General features: G+C 47.2%; 1 protein-coding gene across 1 annotated transcript in view; it reads right to left on the bottom strand.

Annotated features, from left to right (window-relative positions):
- The window catches only part of MCM6 (minichromosome maintenance complex component 6), a 75,787-nt gene that overhangs the window by 4,879 nt on the left and 46,713 nt on the right, over positions 1 to 24,195 (bottom strand). Inside the window, exons 10-13 of the mRNA XM_069616539.1 lie at positions 23,324 to 23,431; positions 23,085 to 23,240; positions 20,898 to 21,026; positions 19,275 to 19,436 (exon numbers count right to left, since the gene is read on the bottom strand). Coding sequence (XP_069472640.1) covers positions 19,275 to 19,436; positions 20,898 to 21,026; positions 23,085 to 23,240; positions 23,324 to 23,431 — 555 coding nt within the window. The remainder of the gene's footprint in view (positions 1 to 19,274; positions 19,437 to 20,897; positions 21,027 to 23,084; positions 23,241 to 23,323; positions 23,432 to 24,195) is intronic.

Genomic DNA, 24,195 nt, shown 5'->3' with positions numbered 1-24,195 from the left:
TGCTTCTTGATGTAAAACATTGTGGTGGTATTGTCCGTGAAGACCCGCATCACCTTGCCCTTGAAGGACGGAAGGAACGACTCGAGGGCCCAAAACACTGTCAGCAGCTCCAGCACGCTGATGTACAACGTTTTCTCAGGTAGCCACCGGACTCTTGCATGAAGACTTCCGGTGCGAGCTCCCCATCCTTCCAGGGAGGCGTCTGTTGTGACCTTCTACTGGTGCCATGGGGTCTGGAAATTCGCGCCTACGGCCAGATTTGTATGACCCCCCCCCCCCTCCACCACTTATCGCTCGACAGAAACTCTCGTTGAGAGTTCTTGTCCTTGAAGCTTCCCGACAATTGAATCCAACGGGCGTCGAGGCACTCCTGTAGGGGACACATCCGCAACCTGCACAGCCGAATGAGGTAAATGCATGACGACATCATGCCAAGCAGAGACTTGATTGACCTCACCCTCGCCATCTTCAGGGCCAACAGCCGTTGTACCTTGCCCAAGATGGCCGTTCTCTCCTCCGATGGAGACGCCAGGCTCCTCCGATGGAGACGCCAGGCACGACACGGTTGAGTCGGGATCCCAGAAACGGCGCGTCCTGCGATGGAATCCAGCAGGACTTTGCATAGTTCACCGAGAACCCCAGATCCGCCAGGAGGCGCACGGTTTATGCCGTGTGGTTGACAGCAATCTCCTTCGAGCTGGCCTGGATGAGCCAGTACAGATAAGGGTAGACTTGAACCCCACGCACTCGCAGCTGCGCTGCCACAGGCGCCAGGCATTTGGTGAAGACCCTTGGCGCCGACTTCAATCCGAAGGGAAGGGCTTTGAATTGGTAGTGCTTCCCTTGAACCACGAAACGCAGGAACTTGGTGTCCTTTGTGAATGGGGATGTGGAAGTGTGCATCCTCTAAATCCAGCGACGACAGGAAGTCCCCCCTCTTCCATCTGACAGAGCACGTGCTGAAGAGTGGCCATTTTGCAGCAGCATTTCACAATATTTCGTCGGTGTTGTGGGTGTGCGCTAAGGATTTAACGACCGCCATCACAGAGGGCTCTGCGAGAGCCGAAATCAATGCGTTGAGTAAGGCTGAGTGTTGTACCGGCGAGCCTTCTGCTCTTCTGAACCCTCTCCTTCTCCAGCGCAACAGACCTGCATGCACCGTGGTGGTGACATAAGCAGAGTGAGTAGATGGTAACGTAGCACCCTTTTGAGGTCCGCAGGGTTTCCAAGAGTGTGACAAGTTCTTCTGCTTGTGCGGCATAATGCCTGGGTAATCTTTTCATGACCAATGTTTCGTATTCCCCTCTTCTAGGCGCACCACTGCCACCGCGTTTTCCCCGTGTCCTGGTCAATGGATGCAGACCCAATCAACGAAAAGCACTCCTTCCTCCAAGCTGCTGTATTTAGCTTTGGGGATATCATCACCATCACCTGCACATTATAAGCAATCATGCTGTTGTATGTCTTCAGCTGGCAAGGCTTGGTAAGAAACGTAGCAGGATTTACTGCTCTGCACCGCACTACATGGATATGGGGGCTAGACAGAATTTCATATGCTGATGCTCTTTGTGTGGCGAGTGTGGACTTGGATCAGCCTAATATAGCAGAGAGTGAGTGCTCGACGTATAGTGTTACTGAGCATCCCATGACAATTATGGAACTTTTTTCAATGGCAAAGGCTGCGGCAACGAGGGCTTCTTCGCAAGCGAACTGTCCCTGCATGACAGAATCTAGCGTGCCGCTGTAGTACGCTAGGGGTTTGTGGCCCATTGAACCTTTTTGCATTAGTACTGCTGTCATAGTGTGCCCCGTTTGAGTGGGAGCAAATGTAGAATTCCTGTGTGTAATCGGGGGTGGCAAGGACAGGAGCTGTTCAAGTCACTTCTTTTAGATTGTTAAAACTGTTCATCATTTATTTTGTCCAATGAATTGTGTTGCCCTCTTTCTGCACCTCTTTAAGGCCCTGTAGGACCGGTCTGGTATATGCTGCATAATCTAGGTTCCATGCTCTAAAGTAATTGCATACTCTTCGACTTTTTGCACGTCTTTCACTGTGAGTGTTTTGGGAAAGGCACATACTGTGACTGCTTTGTGTGGAATTATAACCCTTGCCGTCCTTGGAGAGGAGTTGCCCTAAGTAGAGCACTTCAGTAAATAGTACTGGAGCTTTTTCTTGTCCAATTTGTACCATTTCTTTGCTAACAACTGCAATAGTGCAATGGAATCCCTGTGACACACCTGTTCACTGTTGATGCAGACCAGCAGGTCCTCCTCTACGTAATGAATGATCGTGCTAGGCACCTGAATGTTCCCTATATCTTCATGCAATATCCTGTTGAAAATACTGGGGCTTTCACAGTACCCCTGGGGCAAGCGACGGTGTTCATAGCGCTTTCCTTAGAGGGTGAATGCTGTAAGGTACTGTGAGTCCGGATGGACGGCCACGGAGAAAAACGCATTGTTCAAGGAAACCACCGTGAAGTGGGTAGCCTCCTTGGGAATGCTACACAAGATGGATGCCGGGTTAGGATCAAGTGGAATCCTGTACAATGTTGTTAAGGGGTCTTAAACCCTGGATCATCCTCCAACTGCCCCCAGTTGCCTTTTTAATCGAGTATATATCTGCATTGCATGGTGAGGTGCAGGGCACTATAATCCCTTGCTCTAACAGGGCCTGAAGTCAGGGCTTTAAGTGGGGTAAGAAATCGAGGGGGGGCCCTCATTTGGGGCGTGGCTTGTGGGAGGGGCGTGGCCTAAAAAGTACGCAAATCGTAGGGTATACGCAGAAATATATATAAGTGTTATATATTTGTGTGCGTACCTTACTATGGTTTGTGTACTATGCAAGCCATCTTTTCTAAACATAGAAATATGTAACATATGTTGCCCTAACTACAGCACTTAGAGTAAATATGTAACATATTTCTAGGTTTATAAAAGATGGCTTGCAAAGTACACAAACCATAGTAAGGTACTCACACAAATATATAACATTTATATATATTTGTGTGCATACCCTACGGTTTGCCTAGTTTTCAGGCCATCTTTTTTTAAACATTTCAGGTTTATAAAAGCTGGCTTTGAAAGTACACAATTCAAGCCATCTTTTATAAAGCTTTGACTACGGACAAAATTGTCCGTCGGCAAAGCTTTATAAAAGATGGCTTGAAATGTGTACTTTCAAAGTCATCTTTTATAAACCTCGAAATATGTCGAGGAATCCCCAGGTTCGCCGAGGGTTAAAGACGCCTCGGCGACCTGGGGAAACAAAGGGACAGTAACTGCCTCTGGTGACCTCTCGAGCGAGGGGTCACCAGATGCAGTTACTATGACTGACGGAAGTGGCAGCCAGTCACAGCGTCGCTGTGGCTGGCTGCCACTTCTGTCAGCTTGCCTGACTTCATTGCAGGCGCATCATCCCGCCAATGTTGTGGTAGGACGGGGGCCTCGGCAGGGCCCCGGCTCAGTCCCACTTTTTGGAGACTGCCGGGGGCCCGGCCCACTTTAAGCACTGCCTGAAGTGTTTCTTGAATTCCTTCTTTTGCCTCTCTGGACAGGGGATATTGTTTAACCCGTGGAGTATGGCTCCTGGTTTGAGAGCCATCTTTACAGGTGTTACCTCTTAACATATCTACATCGTGCGGGTTCTTGGTCCACAAATGTGTAGGGACATATTGCAAATCACTGGTCGAATGGAGGAGGTCCATTTACAACAGCCAAGAAGGGGCATTGTACTTTCCTGTATTGCACCATTATGTCACAAGGTATACACATTTCAAGGATTAGTTCTCCATCAGAGAGCACACAAGGTCTCGCCCGATCTGATACTTGCATCAAAGCCCAGCACGCGGTGTATACCGAGCTGAAACTGCCAACAGCACACCACCTCTCCCACTGTCCTACTCACGCTCCCCCTGACTAACCCTTCCCGCCCTCCTTGTTTACAGATCCGCCAGAGCGCCTGGGGACCAATTCCGTTGGTGACTGTGCGCTGTATAAGTATCTTTAACATAACATCATAGTTTGCATCCTCAAAAAGGTAATCTGTCACTTATTGTAGGGGTACATTATTACCCAACACAGTCCGCCATTGGCACCCGTGGGGGTCAGTTCCTAGTACTACAATCCTTTTAGCACACTGTTGGGTAAGATTTTCATCGAAATGGTAAATCTTCTTGACCCGTGTCAACCCCAGAACTTTTTGCTTTACTGGTGGGATATTTTTGCTTACACCTCTGAGTGGGAACCTTTTTCAACACTCAGAATCTTACTCTTTGTATAGGTGTCCGTTTAGACTCTCCATAGTGTCTTCTTAAAGTTAACCTCTAACAACTTTTTGGCAAGAAGTGCCTGTTGCTGGGTTGCCCCAGGGACTCCCCTTTTAACTTTCTCTGCCTGACCTTGAGAGAACTACAGTTCCCAAGGGTAGAAAGGATCTTTGGATCCCTTTTACATTTTGTTTTGTGAAACCAGCACACCCCACCTTATGTGGAGTGCTGGGGAGATACAAAGTATCCCCTTTCACACTAAAACTGTAACAATTCTGTTACAGGGTGTTAGGCAAGATTGTATGTAGTAACCCTGCGGGAGACTACACCAGCCTTGTCCTCTTGGCAATAGTTAAAACAAACTTTGGTATAGACCTGTACTACACAAGTTGTAGTATGACTGAGCAGCCAGGCTAATCTCAAGAGGGGTCAATGTGAGCTGTAGGGTTAACAGAGATTCACAGCGACATGTATTCAAATAACACCTATACTCAAGATTTCTTGGTAAAATATTTATTAAACAGTCCGTTTTCAAATAAACCATCTTTAGAAGGGTGGAAATATGTAACAAATATTTCAAAATACACACTCAGTTTCAATAAATCATTAGATACCCCTTTTGGGAAGGCACAGACACTTCCTACACCCTGAGGTGACTTCAATAACCAAGACACTGTGGACACTGATATATCACTGGTACATTTACAGCAATACTGAGTTTGGTGTCAAAAGGAAAAGGTTAGGGAAGTAAACAATGTTTAACAAGTTTCTCAAACAGGTAAGCACTTTTGAACCCCCAAGCAATGTAGATTAACCCTTTCCCAGTGATACAAGTAAAGAATGTATGACTTTTTGGAGGGACAGATTAAACACAAAGTCAGAGGGTAAGAAGAGTCTTCAGGGAGGCAGGACAGCCAAAGTCAATGGAGCAAAGTCTAGGGGAGCTGAAGTTCTTCTTGAAGGTAAATAAAAAGTCTTGCAATGTTAGGGAGTTTTTGTTCAAGCTGGGAGGCTTGTGAAGGACAAAGCTGCAAAAGCAACTCTGCAAAGGTAGCAAATACAAGTCTCAACTGAGAGCAAGCAAGCTATACAACATGAAGCACCTCTTAGTTTACAGTACCTTTGGTCTGAAGAAAAAGGTTCCAGTTGGCTTCTGTTCTTGTTGTAGTATGGCAGATCCTGTTGTTCCTGGGCCTCAGACGTGGGGACAAGAGCGAGGATGTCTGGGGACTCCTGCACTACGTTTCGAAGGTCGGCAGCAGCAATGGACAAAGTTCAGATCAGCGGCACTTTGCGGTTTAAGCTACTCGCAAATAGCACCACTGCAGTTCTCGGATAACTTGGACTTTCTTCGCTTCTGTGGTCCAGCACTCTGTTGCGGTGGGTCGGGTTTGGTTAGTCCTGCATTCGAGGGAGTCCAGAGGATCTTCCTGGAGCTTGGGTCAAACTCAAAAACGGTGCACTCTATTCTGGCGTTCCTGTCCCCTGGCAATCTGTTCCTACAGCAGCAATGGAAGTACAGCCAGCAGAGAGGGGTTGCAGTCGAGTTAGTGTTGGGGTTGATAGGTCCCACCAACCCAAGGAGAGAAGTCGTCCTTGCAGGGTTTCTCTAGTTGAGGCGAATTCAGAGCTTCAGCACTGCAGAACCTTCACCAGGCAAACCAAAGGTCCAGGAGTTGCAGCAAGCTTCTCTTCCAAGTTCTTCTTCGGTTTCCTTCGTCCAGTGGTCGACTCTGCCTTCCAAGCAAAAGACCTTGCCTTTTATGCACGTTTCTCCCATTCATTTGCAGCCTGTCACTCACACAGCAGGGTGGCTTTCCTCCAACAGCCAGCCAATCACCTTTTGATGTATTCCTGTAACTAAGGAGACTAACCACAGAGAGTTTTGGGAACCTCCCTTGCTACCTCCCTTGCCAGACACAATGGAGCCAGAGGCGGGCTTCACCAGTGAACCCCGCCAATGACAAAATGAACAAAGGGAACAAACATGGTTTGGCGCACAGAGTAAATCTCAAGAACCTTTACAAGAAATGTCGAAAAAAGACCGGGCCATTTTGACAAAATAGACACCCATGGGTGCAATACTGCAACTGAGGATTCAGTCTGCAGTAAAAACACACAATGGTAGGAAAGTAAACCAATGCTACCAGCAATTAATTGTAGAAAGGGTAACAAAATAGTTACATAAGAAAGTAGACTAAGGGGATACCAAGTAACCCCTCCAGCACTCTATGGAAGTTAGTGCACGCTGGGTCTACGTAAAGTCAATTTCACTTTAGTGCTCTTGGAAACAGTAGTGTACCCAAGAGAAGGCATTTAAACCTTTGAGAAATCCAAACCACTACTGAAGGTGCCGTTTGTCACAATACAAAAACAAAGATTACAGAATCCAAATCGGATCTAAGCGCCTGGGTGAGAGAAAAAAGGGCACTCACTCCAAGGTTAAAATATAAAATTCACAAAGTTCAGCAAAAGAGCTGGGGTCTCCAAGGAGGGAGCAATTAAACACTAAAATGACCGTTCTCCCTAACACAGGTACAAGCTCACCTTCAATGGTTGGCAGCAGTGATACCTTTTACTAATTCGGCGCACCTTTACCTCGGGCTGTGTTCACAGCTGCAGTAAAGGCACCTAAGCGTGTTCATTTTACAAAAAATGGCCCCAGTCTTGTTTTTTCCCCCGTGTTCCTTGGACCTTCCCCTGACATCCTTAGCGGTAAATTCCTTTGTGTGATTTTTATCTTCGACGGGAGTCCCCTGGACCTCCCCTGCCCAGGCTCCGTCTGTGAAGGCAGGAATCGAGGGAGGAGTCCAAAACTCCACAGGGCTTTGTCTTCCTCCTTGCCTGAATGGGGCCAAATTCTGGACAACCAGACAGCCCCTTGTTGTAAAATGCAGGGAGAGAATGTAGCGGTTGTGCTGTAGTTCCTGTTAAATACTCTGAATCTGGAAGCTGTAGACAAGTCGACCACAGAGCATGAAGGAAAATCGGCTGAGACGATTTCCAGCGACCGGAGAGCCTACTGTGTAACCTGAGCTGTAGCCCTTACTTCCAATCGACTGGGGGACTCCGAAAACAACGACCATGACCAGGAGCCTGGTGAGACCCACTAGACCCAAGACCACCTGCATTTTGAGCCATCCCACACCGTGCTGCGACCTTGCAGGGCTGCAATACCACAATATCCTGGGACCTTGAGCCTTTGTGCAGTGCACAGTCTTCTGAATTCCACAGGAACTTTGTGGGCATCCTGGTGTATCTCCAGAGACATCAAGCCCGAAAAAGTCCCCCCACCACAGTGCTGGACCTTTGTAACGACGAGAATCCGACTGCAATATTCAGTCTTCTTCTGTGCTACTTTAAAAGGCGCCAAATCCACAGAGCCGCATCCAGCCACAAGGCAAACCTTGCCTAGAACCTTCTCTGTTAAGCCCTGCTGCAAAGTCCCTGCCAAGGTCCTGTTTTCAGTCACCACGACAAGGAATCCACAGCTGGGTTTTTGGCTGCAGATCCTGAAGTCGTCCTGCTGCTAAATCTTCTTCAATGCTGAGGTACTGTGTTGGCTTGAGTATGTACTTACCTTAGGTCTCTTGTGATTCCTGTGTAGTTGGTGGGGTGTTTTCTGTGATTGGGAGGCCTCTCGTCCAGTTCACGCAGTTCCATTGCTGGAATCCTCCTAGGGCGTTTTCTGTGAAGCCTTTGGACCCTCCTCTAACTCTAGAAGTAAAATACTCACCTGTTTGCCCAGTCTTCCTGAGGAACTCTGTTGGACACTAGACCCTAGAGACCCCCCCACTTCTGCCACCGAGAACACTCATGCACCAAGAATAAGAGACACATTTGCCTAAAAAAGAGAATAAGTGTTCAAAAGTTACTTACTTGTAACAGAGTTGGTGAGCGAAGTTACAAAAAGGTTTTACTTACCTTATTCTCAAAAGTAAGTTTAACATCTTACTTTCCTTAGAAACCGTTTTGCCATTCTAAAAGACAGTAGATGTGAGGTTATATTACTCACCTGTGATTTGGTTGCGACTCTTCTCAAAAGTAATGTGGGTTTCACCATATTATTCCCATTAATATAATTGTATGAGTGTCCCCTCAATTCGGTCTTGCTTCCCCCGACTTGCTGTTAGCCTATCCAGAATAAGTCTGCATTAGGTTTTACAGTCATTCATTAAAGTTAACACTGGGTTTTGCTTTTCCTGCGCTATTTTAGACAGACACAAAAAGTCTTATGTGTATACCTGCCCCAAGTTGCTTATAGCTCCTTAAAAAAGTATGACAATGCATTACTTACCGTAAAAGCATTTCTGATGGTTGTATCTGCTTAGATTCACATGCTGTGCATAGGTCCGACATCCAGTGGTCACTGCGGAGTATTGCATTTTGTTTTTCGTAGTCGAAAAGGGACGTTGACAAGGCGTGTCTGAAATACTATCCCTATAGTGACGTGCGTTGTACCCACAATCCCTCACGCGTCGAGGTCCCTCTGTATTTTTCTGCCCTGAGGGAGCCTTCTAGACGTGAGTGAGTACAGAAAAGAGAGATATAAAAGGAAGTCTATGTTCCTTCCATCCGAGCGGGCAGGAAGGGTGGGCACATGTGAATCTAAGCAGATATAACCATCAGAAATGCTTTTATGTTAAGTAATGCATTGTCTTCTGATGTTTGTTAATCTGCTTAGAATCACATGCTGTGCGTAGACTAGCGAGCAGTACCCGGAGTTGGCGATGGGTTATGAGAAGGAACAGAGAAAAGATGTCTTAATACTGCCTGTCCCACCTGGGAGTCAGATCTCGAGTGTGCATCTAGACAGTAGTGTTTTGTAAAGGTGTGCACAGAACTCCAGGTAGCCGCTTTGCAGATGGACTCAAGGGGAACATTTGCAATGAATGCTATGGACGCCCCCGTGCCTCGAGTAGAGTGTGCTCTTGGCTTAAAGGGCAGTTCTCTCTTAGCAAGAGTATAGCAGAGAGTGATGCATTGAACAATCCATCTAGAAATAGTGGACTTTGAAACTGCATCCCCTTCTCTTCCTGCTGCCACCGAGACGAAGAACTGATTAGTCTTCCTCAGTGGTCTGGTTCTTTCCATGTAGAACATGACTGCTCTGCGCACATCTAGTGTGTGCAGAGTTTTTTCTCCCAAGTTGGAAGGATTTTGAAAGAACGTTGGCAGTTCTGTAGACTGGTTTAGGTGGAATTTCGAGATGAATTTCGGAGCAAACCTTGGGTGCGTGCGTAGAACCACCTTATCTCTGTGAACTGTAACAAAGGGGTCTAGAACAGAAAGAGCCTGTAGTTCACTTACTCTCCTGATGGAGGTGATAGCTATTAGAAAAGCAGTCTTAAGAGTGAGGTGTTTAAGAGATGCTTTGTACATGGGTTCGAATGGTGAGCCCATGAGTAAGTACCACGTTAAGGTCCCATCCGGGAGCTGGGTCAGCTATCGGGGGGGTGTATTCTCTTTACTCCCTCCATGAAGGCCTTTATAACAGGGATCTTCCACCACGACACTTTGAGTTGGGAAGTGGTGTATGCAGAAAGTGCCGCTAGGTGGACTTTAATGGAATTGAACACTAGACCTGAATCCAATAAGTGGGTCAGGTATAGAACAATATGTGTGGGAGAGCAGTCAATCGGGTTGATGCTTTTTCCTCTGCACCAGATGACAAATCTCTTCCACTTGCAAGAATAGCAGTGGCGAGTGTGCGGGAGCTGTAGCTGTACGGAGCTGTAGATGTCCGAATTCTATGATCTCAGGAGCCAAGCTGCTAAGTTCATGTTCTGGGGGCATGGATGCAGAGTCCTGCCCTTGTCTTGTGACAGCATGTTGTAAGGGCAGGGGAGTTTCACTGGGGGAGATAGAGACATCTCCATCAAGTGAGCGAACCATGGCTGTCGGGCCCACATTGGGGCCACCAGTATCATGGTCACTTGTTCCTGGTGCATCTTGTGCACCACCTTGTTGAGAAGGGGAGTCGGGGGAAAAGCGTAAACAAATTTCCCTGACCATTGCATCGACAGACCGTTCCCCTTGGATTGGTTCTGGGGGTACCTGGAGGCGTAACTTTGGCATTGTGAGTTCTCCAGGGTTGCGAACAGGTCTATGTCTGGGAATCCCCATTGTGTGAAGACGTCGAAGACGATGTCTTCGTGCAGTCGCCATTCGTACTCTACGGGCAGGGGGAAATCTCTGCTGAGTTTGTCTGCCAGCAGATTGAGTTCCCCTGGTACATGTGACAGTAGGAACATGTTTTGTTTGAGAGCCCACTTCCATATATTTTGGGCCAGTTTGGACAGTCCTGGAGAGTTGGTGCCCCCCTGCTTGTTGATGTAGTACATGGATGTGGTGCTGTCTGTAAGGACCAACACAGTCTTGCCTCGTAGGTGTTCCTGGAAGGCTTTTAGCGCCTTGAACACAGCTAGTAGCTCCAGTAGATTTATGTGTTTGGATGCTACGTTCGGAGTCCACACTCCGTGAGCAGTCTGATGGGATAGGTGAGCCCCCCCCATCCTGTGAGGGATGAGTCTGTGGTCAGAGTGGCTTCCACCGCGGGTGTGGCAAAGGGTTTCCCTCTTTCCAGGTTTTCCTTTGTCCACCACCGTAGCGAGAGAACCAAGGCCTGCAAGACCACCACTAGATCGTCCCATAGTCCGCTGGCCTGACACCACTGGCTGTTGAGCCACTCTTGCATAGGGCGCATGCGCAGGCGCGCGTGAGGTACCAAATAAATACACAACGCCATCATGCCTAGCAAGCGCATTGCTTTGCGTACCGTCACCTCTCGACCGGTCACATATTGAGGGATCTGAAACAGCATGTTTTGGACCCTCTCGTTGGAGGGGAAGACGAGGACGTCCTTTGTTTGAATTAGAGCCCGTAGGAATTGTTTGATTTGGCTGGGGTCTAGGCTGGACTTCTTTTCGTTGATGGAGAAGCCCAACTGGAACAAAAGGTCTACAGTCTTTTGGGTATTGGAGAAGCATGTTTCGTAAGAATCCCCTGTTATGAGCCAGTCGTCGAGGTAAGGGTAAACTGGGATGGACAACCTGCGCAGGTGGGCCGCTGCCACTGCCAGTACCTTCGTGAATACCCTTGGTGCCGATGCTATGCCGAAGGGTAGCACTCTGAACTGATAGTGTTTGCCCTCTATCATGAACCTGAGGTATCTTCTGTGCGCTGGCAACATTAAAATATGAAAGTATGCATCTTTCATGTCATCTCCCTGTGATAGCAGTGGGATCACTTCCTGTAAGGTCACCATACGAAACTTCTGGGGTTTGATAAACCTGTTCGCTGGGCGCAGATCTAATACAGGGCGCATGGTTAGATCCTTTTTGGGTACAAGGAAGTACACTGAATAAATACCTTCCGTTACCTGAGATAGAGGCACGACCTCTATGGCTCCTTTTTCCAGCAGCTGTTGTACTTCTTGGAGAAGGATGGCAAGGTGTTCCGGTGTCATGCGTCGTCCCCTCAAGGGTCTGTATGTTGGGGAACTGTTGAATTCGATGCAGTATCCGTGGGCTACGGTGGAAAGTACCCAGCGGTCTGACGTTATTCCCTCCCATGCTGGAAGAAAGGATGTTATCCGGCACCCGACCGGTGTTGCATGGGAGGGGACACAAATCTTCGCGTCACTTGGTGTTGTTGGGGGCTTGGGAGCCTCTGGGGGTGGACCCCCGACCTCTCCCTTTGCCACGGCGCTGGCCTCTTTGGCTGTACTGCCCACTATTGGTCTGGTAATTGGTGGCAGGGTACTGTTGCTGCTGATTCTGCTGTTGGCGTTGGCCACGAAAAAAGCGTTTGTTGCCATAGCCGCGTCTGGTAGTGGGCTTAGAGATCTGGTCAAGAGTTTTGATAGTATCAAACTCTTTTTTAGCCATCTCCAGAGCCTCATCCACCGCTTTCCCGAAGAGGTTTGAGTCTTCAACAGGTTTATTTATTAAAGACGCCTGTGTCTCCGGTTTGAACCCTGAGTTGCGCAGCCATACATGGTATTTTAGGAGTATTCCCTGAACCAGGGAACATCCCGCTGTCTCTGCAGCATCCAGAGAGTTCTTTACAATACTCTGGTTGACCTGGGTTCCTTCGCCAATAGTTGATAGCAGGCGTGTACGTAGTGGTTCCGGCGCTTCTTCAGCGTCTTTGCGCAGTTTGGCCAACTGCGCGTCCGTGTAGCTAGCTAGCAAAGAATTGTTGTTCGCAATTCTTGCCGAAAAGGCAGCCGAGGATGTGACTCTCTTTGCAAGGGCATATAACCTCTTGCCCTCCTTGTCAGGTGGTGCCTCGCTGGTGGACAACGGCACCCCTGCCCTCTTCCTTGTATTAGTTACTACAAGGGAATCCGGAATGGAATGTCCCCTGATGTACAGCGGGTCTGAGGGTGAAGGAGTGAAAAGTTTTTCAATTCTTGGATTAACTCCTCTGATTAGTGCGGGTGTGGATAGCGAAGGGATGATTCTTCTCTTCACTGAAGCGAGGAGGGGAATGGTCTGGCTGACCGGGGGTTTCTCCTTAATTACTCTTTCCACAAAGTCTATTTCAGGAGAGATCTACCCAGTGTCCAGTTCGAAATGTGCTGCTGCTCTGCGCAACAGGGCATGAATGTGGGCTGATCGTCTTTGGGAGACGTGTTTCTAACAGGTGAATTGTCAGGAGGATTTAGGTTCAGGACATCAGTGTCCGAATATACTGATGGGGATTGCCAGGGATGAGAAGGATTTTCTCCGAAGCCTTCTCCTACCATGTCTGGGCTGTCTTCCAGACCTTCCTCCTGGTTCTGTCCCTCTTCATCGTCCACAAATTCATCCTCCTCCAAGTATTGTTCCTCACCAGTGAGGTCATACACATTATGGAAATCTGAGGCTGTGTCCTGCTGGGGATTGAATAGTCTCGGATATTTGGCCATGGGGTCCTCCTGAGGCCCTTCTCTTGTTCTCTTAGGAGTAGGAGGGTTCTGGGTCTTCATAAACCTCTCCATTCTCTCCTTGCAGAGATGGAGCCTTTCCATGGTTTCATGGGGTACCCCTGAGCGGTCTAGCGGGGGAAAATTAGTGTCATCTAGCTGAAAACGGCTCGACCTCTCCCATAACGTTGAGGAAAGTGTCCCGTCGCCTTCCGAAAAGCCTTCCGGTGTGCTGGGGGGTCCCCCTGACTGAAGGGGGTAGTCCCTGTCTTTCTTCGGGCTTTTTCGGCGTGTCTTTCGACCTTTGCGTAGCGCTCGACGTGTCTTTCGGCGTACGCTTCTGGGCGTCGGCTACAACGATCCTCGCCAAGCTCTCTGCGACTCATTTGTCAGCGGAGGGCTGTGGTTTCGACGTTACGGGTGTCTATCGTTCTACGGTGGCGTGCGCTCTCTGCTGGTGCGCGCCGGCCGATGGTTTGGGGGCGGCGCCCTTATTTGCCGAAAGCCCAGTCGCTGGTCGCGGCTGCGAGAGGGGCTTCGAACCTGAACGGTCTGAGGAGGCCGCCGGTGGAACCTGCGTCTCCTTGGGCGCTGATGCTTTCTTCGACGAAGAGCCATGGGTTGTGTGCATGTGTGGTATCGTGTGCGTCAGTGTCGCCGGGGTGTTCATCCCCATAAGCAGGGCGTGAGCCGAGCCTGTCGGGGCCGGGGACAGACGACGAAGAGCGCAAGCACTCTTTAGAGGGGTCTACGACTTCCGTAGCGGAGGTCGTGTTATCACGTACCTCGTCATTGTCGGTGGTAGCAGCGGCGGGTGAAGAATCGGCCTTCGACATAGCGTAGGCCGCCCACCTCTTGACCCTACGGTCTTTTAGAGTCTTTGGCTTAAGAAGCCGACAAGCCGTACAACCCTCCTCTTTGTGATCGAGGGGCAAGCAGCGGTTACACCGTGAATGCTTGTCCTTCCAAGTAAACTTGCCCTTGCAAAGCGGGCAAAACCTAAAGGGTGTCCTCTCCATAGCCGAGGCAATAAATCGTGATAACGACCCCAAGGGAAAGGAAGGGGAAAAGGAAAGGCATTCTCAGAAAAGAACCAGAGATGTCCCACGACCCCACTCTCCCTACTGTATTTGGCCTGCGAGGCCAAGCCACGTGTTTGGCAACGCCGAAGGATCTCCTCCGCTCGTCCCCTCCGTCGAAGATCTTGCTCGGCGGAGACAGCTTCACAACTGCGTCGAGGGAGGGATCGATGTGTTATATATTAAATAGGAAACGACCAAAGGTCGAGGAGATGAAATCTGCAATGTCTCTCGAGGAGCTCCGCGTAAAGGCGACCAGTAGCTGGGCGGAAAAAAACAATCTGAGGGACCTCGACGCGTGAGGGATTGTGGGTACAACGCACGTCACTATAGGGATAGTATTTCAGACACGCCTTGTCGACGTCCCTTTTCGACTACGAAAAACAAAATGCAATACTCCGCAGTGACCACTGGATGTCGGACCTATGCACAACATGTGATTCTAAGCAGATTAACAAACATCAGAAATGGGTTTTACTTACCTTGAGTTAGCTGTGTGCCATCCAAAAAATAAGTTACAAGAGTTACTGCTTTTCTCAATCTGTGTTTTACTGATCTCCAAAGCACCTGCAACTGAATATTACATCCTTAGGTTTTACTTACCTAGTATAACTGTTATCACAAAAGTAGTTATAAGTTTTTACTGTACCTAAAATAAGTGTTCCACTATTCACAAAGTGTATGCTATCCAGTTGACTGATTACGTGATTGGTTACTGAGCGTCACTGTACAACTGGTAGGGTCTACTACCCTTGAATCGCTCTAGGGCAGTGTTCTTCAAACTTTTTTGGCTCGGGCCCCCCCTGAGCCAAGTTTGGGCAGGCCGGGCCCCCCTAAAAAGTGCCGGATGGACAGTATGTAGAAATCGCTATGAACTTTTGCGTGCCGTCACTGCACCCTACTCCCAGTACAGACCCTGAGCTCTCCCCACCCCACTCTCACCACTTTCCCAGTGCTGCCGCCCATCCTGCTCCCACCAGTGTCCCATAACACAAACATACACACATCCATACACATTTAAATAAATCGCCATAACCTTACCTTCTGCAGGGGCCTGCGCATGGTTGCTAAAATGCCCCGCTCCAGGTTGCTCTGCCCGTATGCGCGAGCAGGCGCAGGAGCACCCCCTCGCACATACATTCATGCAGTGCCCCAGCCAGCATTTCCAATGAGCTATGCAAGGCTGGCAAAGCAAAACAGCCCCAACGTTGCATGGCTCAGTGATCATGTGCGGCTGGGGAAATGAACTATCAAAGGCAAACAGTGTTTCCCTTTGACAGTTCAGCCAGCCCAGGAGCACTCCCTCAGCTGGATAAAGCAGCTGAGGGAGTGCTCCGTGTTTCACTGGGCTGGCTCCTCAGCTCCTTCATAATGGGTGAGGTGGCCAGTGGGTGGACGCCCCCTTACCCATTATGGATGAGTCGGCAGGCTTGGATTGGCCTATAGGGCAATAGAGCGATGACAATGTCCGGTCAAATGGTCGAAAATAAATGGTCGAATGACCATTTGATCGAATCAAAATGGTCGAAAATAAAAAGGTTGAATGTTTTTTTTATTTATATATTTTTTTTAAGTTTTGGTTGCTTAAAAAATATTGTTAATAAAGAAAAAGGGGGGATGGGGGAACCCCACCCCATAAAAAAAAAATTCGACTGACCATTTTACTTGGATCAAATGGTCATTCGACCATTTGGTTTTCGACCAAATGACTGGTAACCAGCGATGACTGTAGCAAAAATGCAAAATGCTTGGCCAATGTGGGCCAGTTTGAGGAGTTGCAGCTAGTAGTTTTGACCATTGATGCTGAATAAATATTCTTTAAATATCACAATCTGTTTACATTTGAATAAAAAACAACCCCATGGGTACTATTCAAACAGTCTGTGACTGAGGACTGAATATCCATTTGCAACAGCTGGCCATGTTTTCATTGGTGCCCAAGACCGTTTTATGGTCCAGTCTGACCATGTGAGCTGCCCCCTTCCATTTCCTCCAATCAAAAAAAAAAAAAAAAAAAAATAGTTTTTTTTTTACATTCCTTGCTGGGCTCTGGCACCCCCCCAGGAGGCGGTCGCGCCCCACAGTTTGAAGACGTCTGCTCAAGGGTAATCTGAAAGTAACCATTGGTTTCTACTCCCCAAGAATAGGTGTGACCTATGCTGAATGTGTATGAAAAGGTTAGACTTCCCTAGAACTACTGTTAGGTGTTCCAAAGACGGTTTATGCTTTGGTCTGAACCTTCAAGCATAGTGTTGCGTTTTTATAATTGGGATTACATATAATGTGTGATAGTACATATTTCTCCCTATCTGGGCCTTCTTGTATTTAAATAAACCATTTATTTTTACTATACATAGTGTTTCTTTGGACCATTTGTTTTACAATTTCATTTGTACTGATTCTACAGCCCTCTATCCCTCCTAAAATGAGCCTGGCTGCTCTGTCTACGCTACCCTGAACTCAGGGGGCACACCCTTACTGCCTCAGTTGAATGGTTTTACTAAGCCCTTAGTTGGACTTCAGAAAAACTGTCCTAACACAGACACAAACCAGCCTTCAAGATCTAATGACAAGATGGTGCCAGCAACCACTTTAGGGAGTGCCACAGGTCGGAAAATGAAAATCGGCAGGTACTCTCTATTCTTTCCTGGTAATCTGGGGGGACAGCTGGGGCGAGTACTCTGATACCATAGACAAACATGTCTGGGTTGACAGGGATGCCCCTCACTACCATCTCACTGGCCACAACATGCATTACCAGCATCACTCGGGAGCACATGCCATGGGGTGGCACAGACAATCCCTGTCTGAACAATATGGTCATGTTGAGTTTGCTAAGCAGATCCCTACCCAGCAAGTTTACGAGGGAACTCACAAGTAGAGATGGGGTGCTCGTACAACCTTCCCTCCCACCTGGATGTCTAAATCCTTTGTGTATGGAACCACAGCCCCAGAGAATCCCTGCGTGCCGAGAGCCTTTCCGGATGGCAGGAAGTTTCCTTCACTAATGCACGACCTCTCCGTTCATGAGTCCACCATAAAGATGAGTTACTTATTTCCCATCTCTGCCCCCATCAGTGGTTCCTTTTCTGATGGAAGGTCATTGACAGTATTGGATACACAAGTGCTCTGCGTGAGCTGTCATAGTCGGGGTAGGTGACTGTCCCCAGGAACGATAAGGGGGTTTCCCCCACTACCACTGTGGCTCCCTGGTATGGGGCTGCTGCTCCATTGGGCGCCGTAGCAAATGGGTGCCTGCTTTGCGCGGCTTGTTGGTTGGGGTTGGTGCGGCCTGTTGCTTATGTGGTGGGTGGTAAGGGCTGGGGATTTGGGAAGGCAACTGCATATATATGCCGGATGTATTTCATACGGGATTAAGGATGTTCCCTGAACAGGCCCCCTGTGGGCTACATGGGTGGGGGGTGCCTATAGGGTTGTTGATTGTAATTCCCTCCCAGGCTGCTGCGGCATTCCCTTGAATAGTGTCCCCACCTCCCACACGACCAGTACTGCCCTGGCCCGCCACCCCTTGCCCACTGCCAACTGAATCCCCTCCTCTGCCCTTGGGACCCTCCTCGTTGCGGCCCTCCTTGCCACTAGGGCCCCGAAAAGTGTTTGTTTCCTCCTCACTGTCTTTGTCCATTTTCTGCCCATACCGTGCCATCCTTGCTTGTGGTGCGACAGAGTCACACCCTTCCTCTCCCATCTGTTAAGGGGCGGCACTACCGTCACCACCATCACGAGTTTATTTTGAACTAGTTTTGCTTCCTCTGCCTGCCTCCTCTGTATAGTTTCTTTCTCGCGCTCTTTGATCCTCCTACAAGGTGCACTATGACGCTTTGACTCTCAGGCCATCCCTTCGCCTCCACCTCAGCAATTGTATCGAGCACATGCTGTACCTCTTTAGGCAGTCCTCTTTTTATAATGAAGTAAAACAAGGACGTGGATAGATCCCAGGCACTGCCCGTTTCTGCTCTCCACATCTCTTGAACCCTAAGAATGTACTGCACAGTCTTCCTCGTCCTCCATTGTGCATTGAATTATGGATTGTAAATCAGGGGTGTCTGGGAACGTCTGCCGCAGTGCATCCCATACTTTTGCTCTAATCTTATTGAATGACACCCCATCATGGGCATAGTTCCTCAGTGTCACTCCTGGGTATCCAGCTTTAACCCACACTGTCTCCGCCTGATCTGCCACTGCGGCTACTAACAAGCTCTTAATATCCCCTATGGCTAGGGGCACCCCTGTGGTGTGTTTCTCAAAGGCTTACATCCATTTCCCTGCTGTCACGGTGAGTTGGGGAGGGCCTGGAGGAGACTGTTTTTTCCATTTGCACCCAAGGAACATAATGGGGCCGCTCTATTTAGGCAGTACAAAAAGGGCTCTGGGGGTCTCACAGGTGATGTAGATTTAGCATAGAAATGAAAACATGCTGTACATGAATGCCAAATAGAAGCATTAAAGCATACATTTTTTTAACCATTTCGGACTACTAAAAGACACTATATTTAGTCGCTGATGTTTGGGAGGGATCGGTAGCAATATAAAATCAAAGGGTAAGGAAAGTTTATTAGTAGGGGTTCTTGTGGTATACCCAAGAAAAATGTTGCTGGCTTAATAGTAAGTTTCCCAATAGTAGTGCTTGCCATGGCATATATGCGGAGACAATTTCTCTGAAAACCTGCATTGGGTATACCACTATTCTCTGCTGCAAAACATGCCTTGAACAGTATGACCGTTAGGATCTGGAAAGGGGGGATATTATGAAAATCATGTAACTGACCTACCGATGTCTGCAACAAGTGCTTAACGGGGCTATTTTAGCAGAAAATCTTAGTTGTCTGGTCTTCAGATTAATGTGACAAGCATTCTCTGCAGCAGTTTTAATTTGCACTGGACACTACTGCCATATGCAGACTATCAAAACAAATATTTAAAAACTAGATATACTAGGATGGTGATGCCCCTTAAAATCCACTGCCCTGCGCAGTCCAAAAAAAGTCCATCTCTTACCTCATCACAGCAATGCATTCTGGCCATGCCTTCAGATAGCCGGATCATACTCTCCAGCTGTCTAACAGTGATCCTCCAGGCAGATTTCGTGACTCCAGAGCCATCTCTCTGACGTAAGCGCTTGTACTGCTCTACAATGAAATCTTCAGACTCCTTTGAAATCTGTACAAGAAAAAAGCCAAATTGCTTTGAAGGGTTTACAAAAACATTTGTAGAGTTCCAAGAGTGTTCTCATTTACAGAAACCACCACACAGAAACTACCACATACACAGTAATGCAGGTTGATCCCTGGCAGCAAAAACCGGTTCAGTGTCAAAAACCTGTTTTCAAGGTAAACATCTGGTATATATGGGAAAGGGAGGGAGGGAGCGATGGAGGGGCTGAAGGTAGGAATGGGGTATAAGCAGGGGAATGGCATTCAGGTCATGCACCTTTAACAAGGTCCCTGTCCAAAGCTCACAAGTTTGGTAGCATACTTCATTTCAGTGCCAATTACCTTTAACCTTAGAGACCCCCAGCTCTTTTGATGGACTCTGGGCTTTTTAAGGTTTACTCCTGAGTGAGTGGGACTTTTCTCACTCTCTCATGTGTTTTTTTCCGACTAGGATTCTTGTGTTTCTTACTGTTTAATGGAGTCTGGTAAACTCCACAGGCATCTGCTGTTTGCATTGTGGCACACAGGACCTTTTGTGCAGTGCCACTGAGAAGTCCCCTGTACTTCTCTTAATGTTGAACTCATTTTCTTGGGTAAACTACTGTTCCCAAGAATAGCAAGATGGCTCCTGTCTTACCTTTTCTTTGTGGGTCCAGCACACACCACCCTGAGTGGAGGGGGGGGGGGGGGGCGGTTTACAGAGTAACTCCTTTATCCCACTTCTTATGTAACATTCTAGTAAACTAACAAATGGCTGGTGGCAGATGTTTCTTTTTACCAACAGGGCAGGCTACTATGACTATACCATATTACTGCGCCAGAAAAAATAAAAAAGAATTGCTGGATCAGAATGAAGTTGTGTAAAGGGGAAGTTTAATTAACATTGCCCTATATTAACACGGGTTTCGGCATGGTTCCTTTATCAAATCAGGGCATAGCCAATGATGTTTCTCATGAGCATGACCGAGTAGGTAATAACTGGGATCAATCCCAAGCTGCAAATAGCCTTGCCGCGTCCCGCCGAAATGCATTTCGGCGGGACGCGGCAAGGCTATTTGCAGCTTATTACCTACTCAGTCGTGCAAAAAGATGCCTATGGAGTTTAATAGACTACATTGAAAAGTTAAAAATCCTTGTCAGAGAAAACAGAAAACACGAGAGTGGCAAAAAGGTCCACTCACTCAGAAAGTAAAAAAAAAATGTTTTCAAAAAATTCGAAAAGATCCCACATTCCAGCAAAAGAGCTGAGGGTCTCTAAGGTTAAAGGGAATTAGCACAGAAACTGAACATTCTCCCTGACACCTCTCAAGAATAACCATAACCACCCATCAGTGGTGCTCGTTTACCCTTATCCAGTGGGGACAAGAAGCTGCTGACTGGAGGTGCCCATTTGCAGATAGGACTCCCAAGACCGTGCTGAACCGGTCTTCATCCAAGGGCATCAGGCAAGCACCCATGTGATAATTACCTTTGGTTTAAATTGTCTTGCAAACAAAAGATATCTTCTGATGTCATCCAGAGAGTAGACCCGGTCAATAGATTCCTCAATCCTGGTATGTAGGTCAACAATACGTCTGGCAATTGCATAATCTGTGACCTGTTAAAATAAGGATTAATGATTCTTCTAAAAACACAAATACACAGCTGCAGCTTTCAGATTTTTGGCAATCATTCAAGTTACTTAACATCCTGTTGCCCCTATACCAGATCCCTAAACCCTGCAGACGTAGACGTGCCCATAGACTGCCGTTTTACAGGGAAACTGACAACAGGTCTACTCTTGAGTACTCCAAATCACGTGACACCAGGCTGCTGGCCAATGTGGTTTTGAAGTGTTTGAGTCATCCTTTCAAAATGGAGTGGTCCAGGATGCTAATATAAAATGCTGTTGACTTTCGCATTGTAAATGGGAAGTGCAATATTTTATTTGAGCCAAGTCACATATGACAACGGCATCTAGTAACCATTGCTGGAAGTACACCTCCAGTGCAGAGCCACATCAGCAAGGCATTGTGGGTATGATATATGGCATTTATAACGCGCTTGTACACAAGTGTTTCTAGTCGCAAAATGCAAATGAGCTCAAACGCAAGTGCATAATTTAGCTGGTGTAAATGCACATCTTAGATGCTGTGACATTACTTTTAAAGGCAGTCTCTCCTCCTGTGAGCAGAGCAAGGAAGGCTTTCCACCCAAATCTTTTGGGGTTAACAAAGGGCACATGTATGTGGGCTATTTATGCCAAACTAGACAGAATGTTGATGACATTGCACTGAAACCTTTTTGGAGGCTTTGGTTAACCCCCATCCCCACATCTGCTGCTCCCTTATCAGTAGGCACTCCATGAAACTGTTCTTACTAACCCCTTAAGGTTAACTAGATAACATGCACCGAGAGATGCGCAGGCTGAACATTGAGAGATTTTGGTTGCAGTATAAAAATGTAAATTGGATATGGCCACCTTACAAAGTGTAGGCATTTTGTGAGGCAGATGACAATTGGTCACTTGGGAAACGTACTTTCATTCGCATAGTCTGCTTTTGAGTGCAAAATGGAGCTTGTGCAATGTCTTACTTAGTGAAGAAATGTAACCTTCTGGAATGCTCCCGTTTTGGCTGTTATCACTGAGAACCTACGGCAGAGGTCGAAACTAGTTTTGCGGACCATGAATGCAGTTTCTGCAGAGAAATTTTCCTTATCTGTCACCATCACGCATGCTCAAGGTGAGCAGAGACACTTTTTTTCGGACAGGTTACCCACTTCAACAAATGCCATGGCCACTCTACAGGCACTTGCTGCAGCAAAGTTTTCAAAGAATGCAGCAATAGAGAAGAAGGTTTACCATTAAGTCGGATCTGCTTTATTTAGCAAGCACTTTTTGGACATGGGGGCATTTTGCTCTAATTTTTATAATGGGCTAAGTATGCTTTTATTGAATGCAACAGATTTGAGAATTGAACTACAATTTTTGATAAATGCAACTATAAATTATGAAAGTTATGGATATACATACAAGCAAGTAAATCTTTTCTAGCAAGTGAAAATGTTCGAATAGTTTAAATTGTTGCACGGTGAAACCGGAACCAAAAGTCACCCACAATCCAAGAACGGATTAACATACAGGTTTATGAGATTGGGTAATACTATTGAAATTCGACAATATTCAGATGTTAAATTATTGGTTTTATTGCCAACCATCAACTATGGAAACAGAAAACTGGTGCAAATTTGCTAAAAAAATAAAAAAGATAACGTTCTACTATGGAACCAGAAAGTGACTCCACACCTTCCCGTTCCTCTGAAAATGAGGGGGTTCGGAGGGGGTCTAGATTCAAAGCCAGGCAGTCCTATGCATTCCTGGCTGGCAATCCACAAAAATGGTTCAAGTCGACAAAAACTAGCCAGACTGCTGAAGCCACAAGAGGCCATCAAGTTGTGTCCTTACTCTCAAATTCTCTCTTACTGAATCTGAAACCACTGAACTGTGGGATAATGCATCTAATGTAAATTCACCAATCTACTTTTTGTTGCAATGTACAAACTAGGAATTTTATTGAACGTAAGTACTGTCGACTTCTGTATGACAATCTTGCCAAATTGGGCCAAAGAAAACAGGTCACATTTGAAACCAATCAGGTAAACATGGACACTTTACCTCATTACATTCATCCACGAGAATAAAGAAGAGATCAAATCTTGACATAATGGGTGCAGACAGGTTTATATTCTGCTTCAGAGACTTGGAACGATCGTACCGCCCACCAACCGGGTTAGCAGCTGCCAAAATGGAGGTTCTGGCATTCAGAGTGGCCTGAGGAAGAAAAGACCAAAGGCCTGAAATTCTAGACATTTAACAATGTACAACAACTTTAACAAGCTCAGCAACTAGGTTACCTTAACGCCAGCTTTAGTGATGGAAATAGTCTGTTGTTCCATGGCTTCATGAATGGCCACCTGATCCCTCGTATCCATCTTGTCGAATTCATCAATGCAGCAAACACCCTGCAGAATCAATAAGGAGAATATGATTTTCTGTCCACCAATAAGTAGCCACTTTGTTAAAGCTGCTCTGTCTGACCTCATCACTTTGCAATCTTACCATGGCACCATGCTTACATATTGGGCTCCACCTGAGATATCAAACAAAACAGCAGTGGTCCCACCGAATAGAGGTCTGATTAACCTCTGGGGGACTCTGGGAAGATACAAACATGCATTGCGCAAACGTACTGTTCGAAAAATATACAAAGTGCTTGAAACCTTAAGCCTCCGCCCTTGTGGGAGTTCCGAAGAGGTTCCAGCATTAAAGGAGAGGAGGGGGGGGATGTGCACCTAGCACTCAAGCCAACCTCCATTGTCTTGGGGGGCCAAATCATGGTTCACTTAATGACCAGTGCAATGGCCCTACCAATTAGTACGTGCCAAATAGGAGAGGCAGCAAGAAAGTGGTTTTGGACCGATTCTATTGGGCACATTTAACAATAAGGAAAGTTTTGAAAGACCAATAAGCTACACCACGTTTGAATAGCTTGCTTAAATTTCTGGAGCATCATCCATGTCCATTTGGTTGTCACAGGCTTCGCTATGCCCTGGCGTTTATTTTGTTTACAGCCAATCAAATTCACACTACTTTTCACAGGTCCAGGCGTGTTCCCTATGAACTTCAATAACTATAAAAAACCCACAGCGATGGGAGGAAGAAGGCAAAGCCAACAGCTTTGGCTTTTGCACAAGTGTGTGTTGGGGAGAATTTTAATTTATGTGGC

Source organism: Ambystoma mexicanum, chromosome 9 (genome assembly GCF_040938575.1).
Source record: "Ambystoma mexicanum isolate Mex_15411 chromosome 9, UKY_AmexF1_1, whole genome shotgun sequence".
NCBI classification, from domain to species: Eukaryota; Metazoa; Chordata; class Amphibia; order Caudata; family Ambystomatidae; genus Ambystoma; species Ambystoma mexicanum.
The sequence above is the reverse complement of the archived record's forward strand: the minus strand, read 5'-3'. Positions and strand labels throughout refer to the sequence as shown.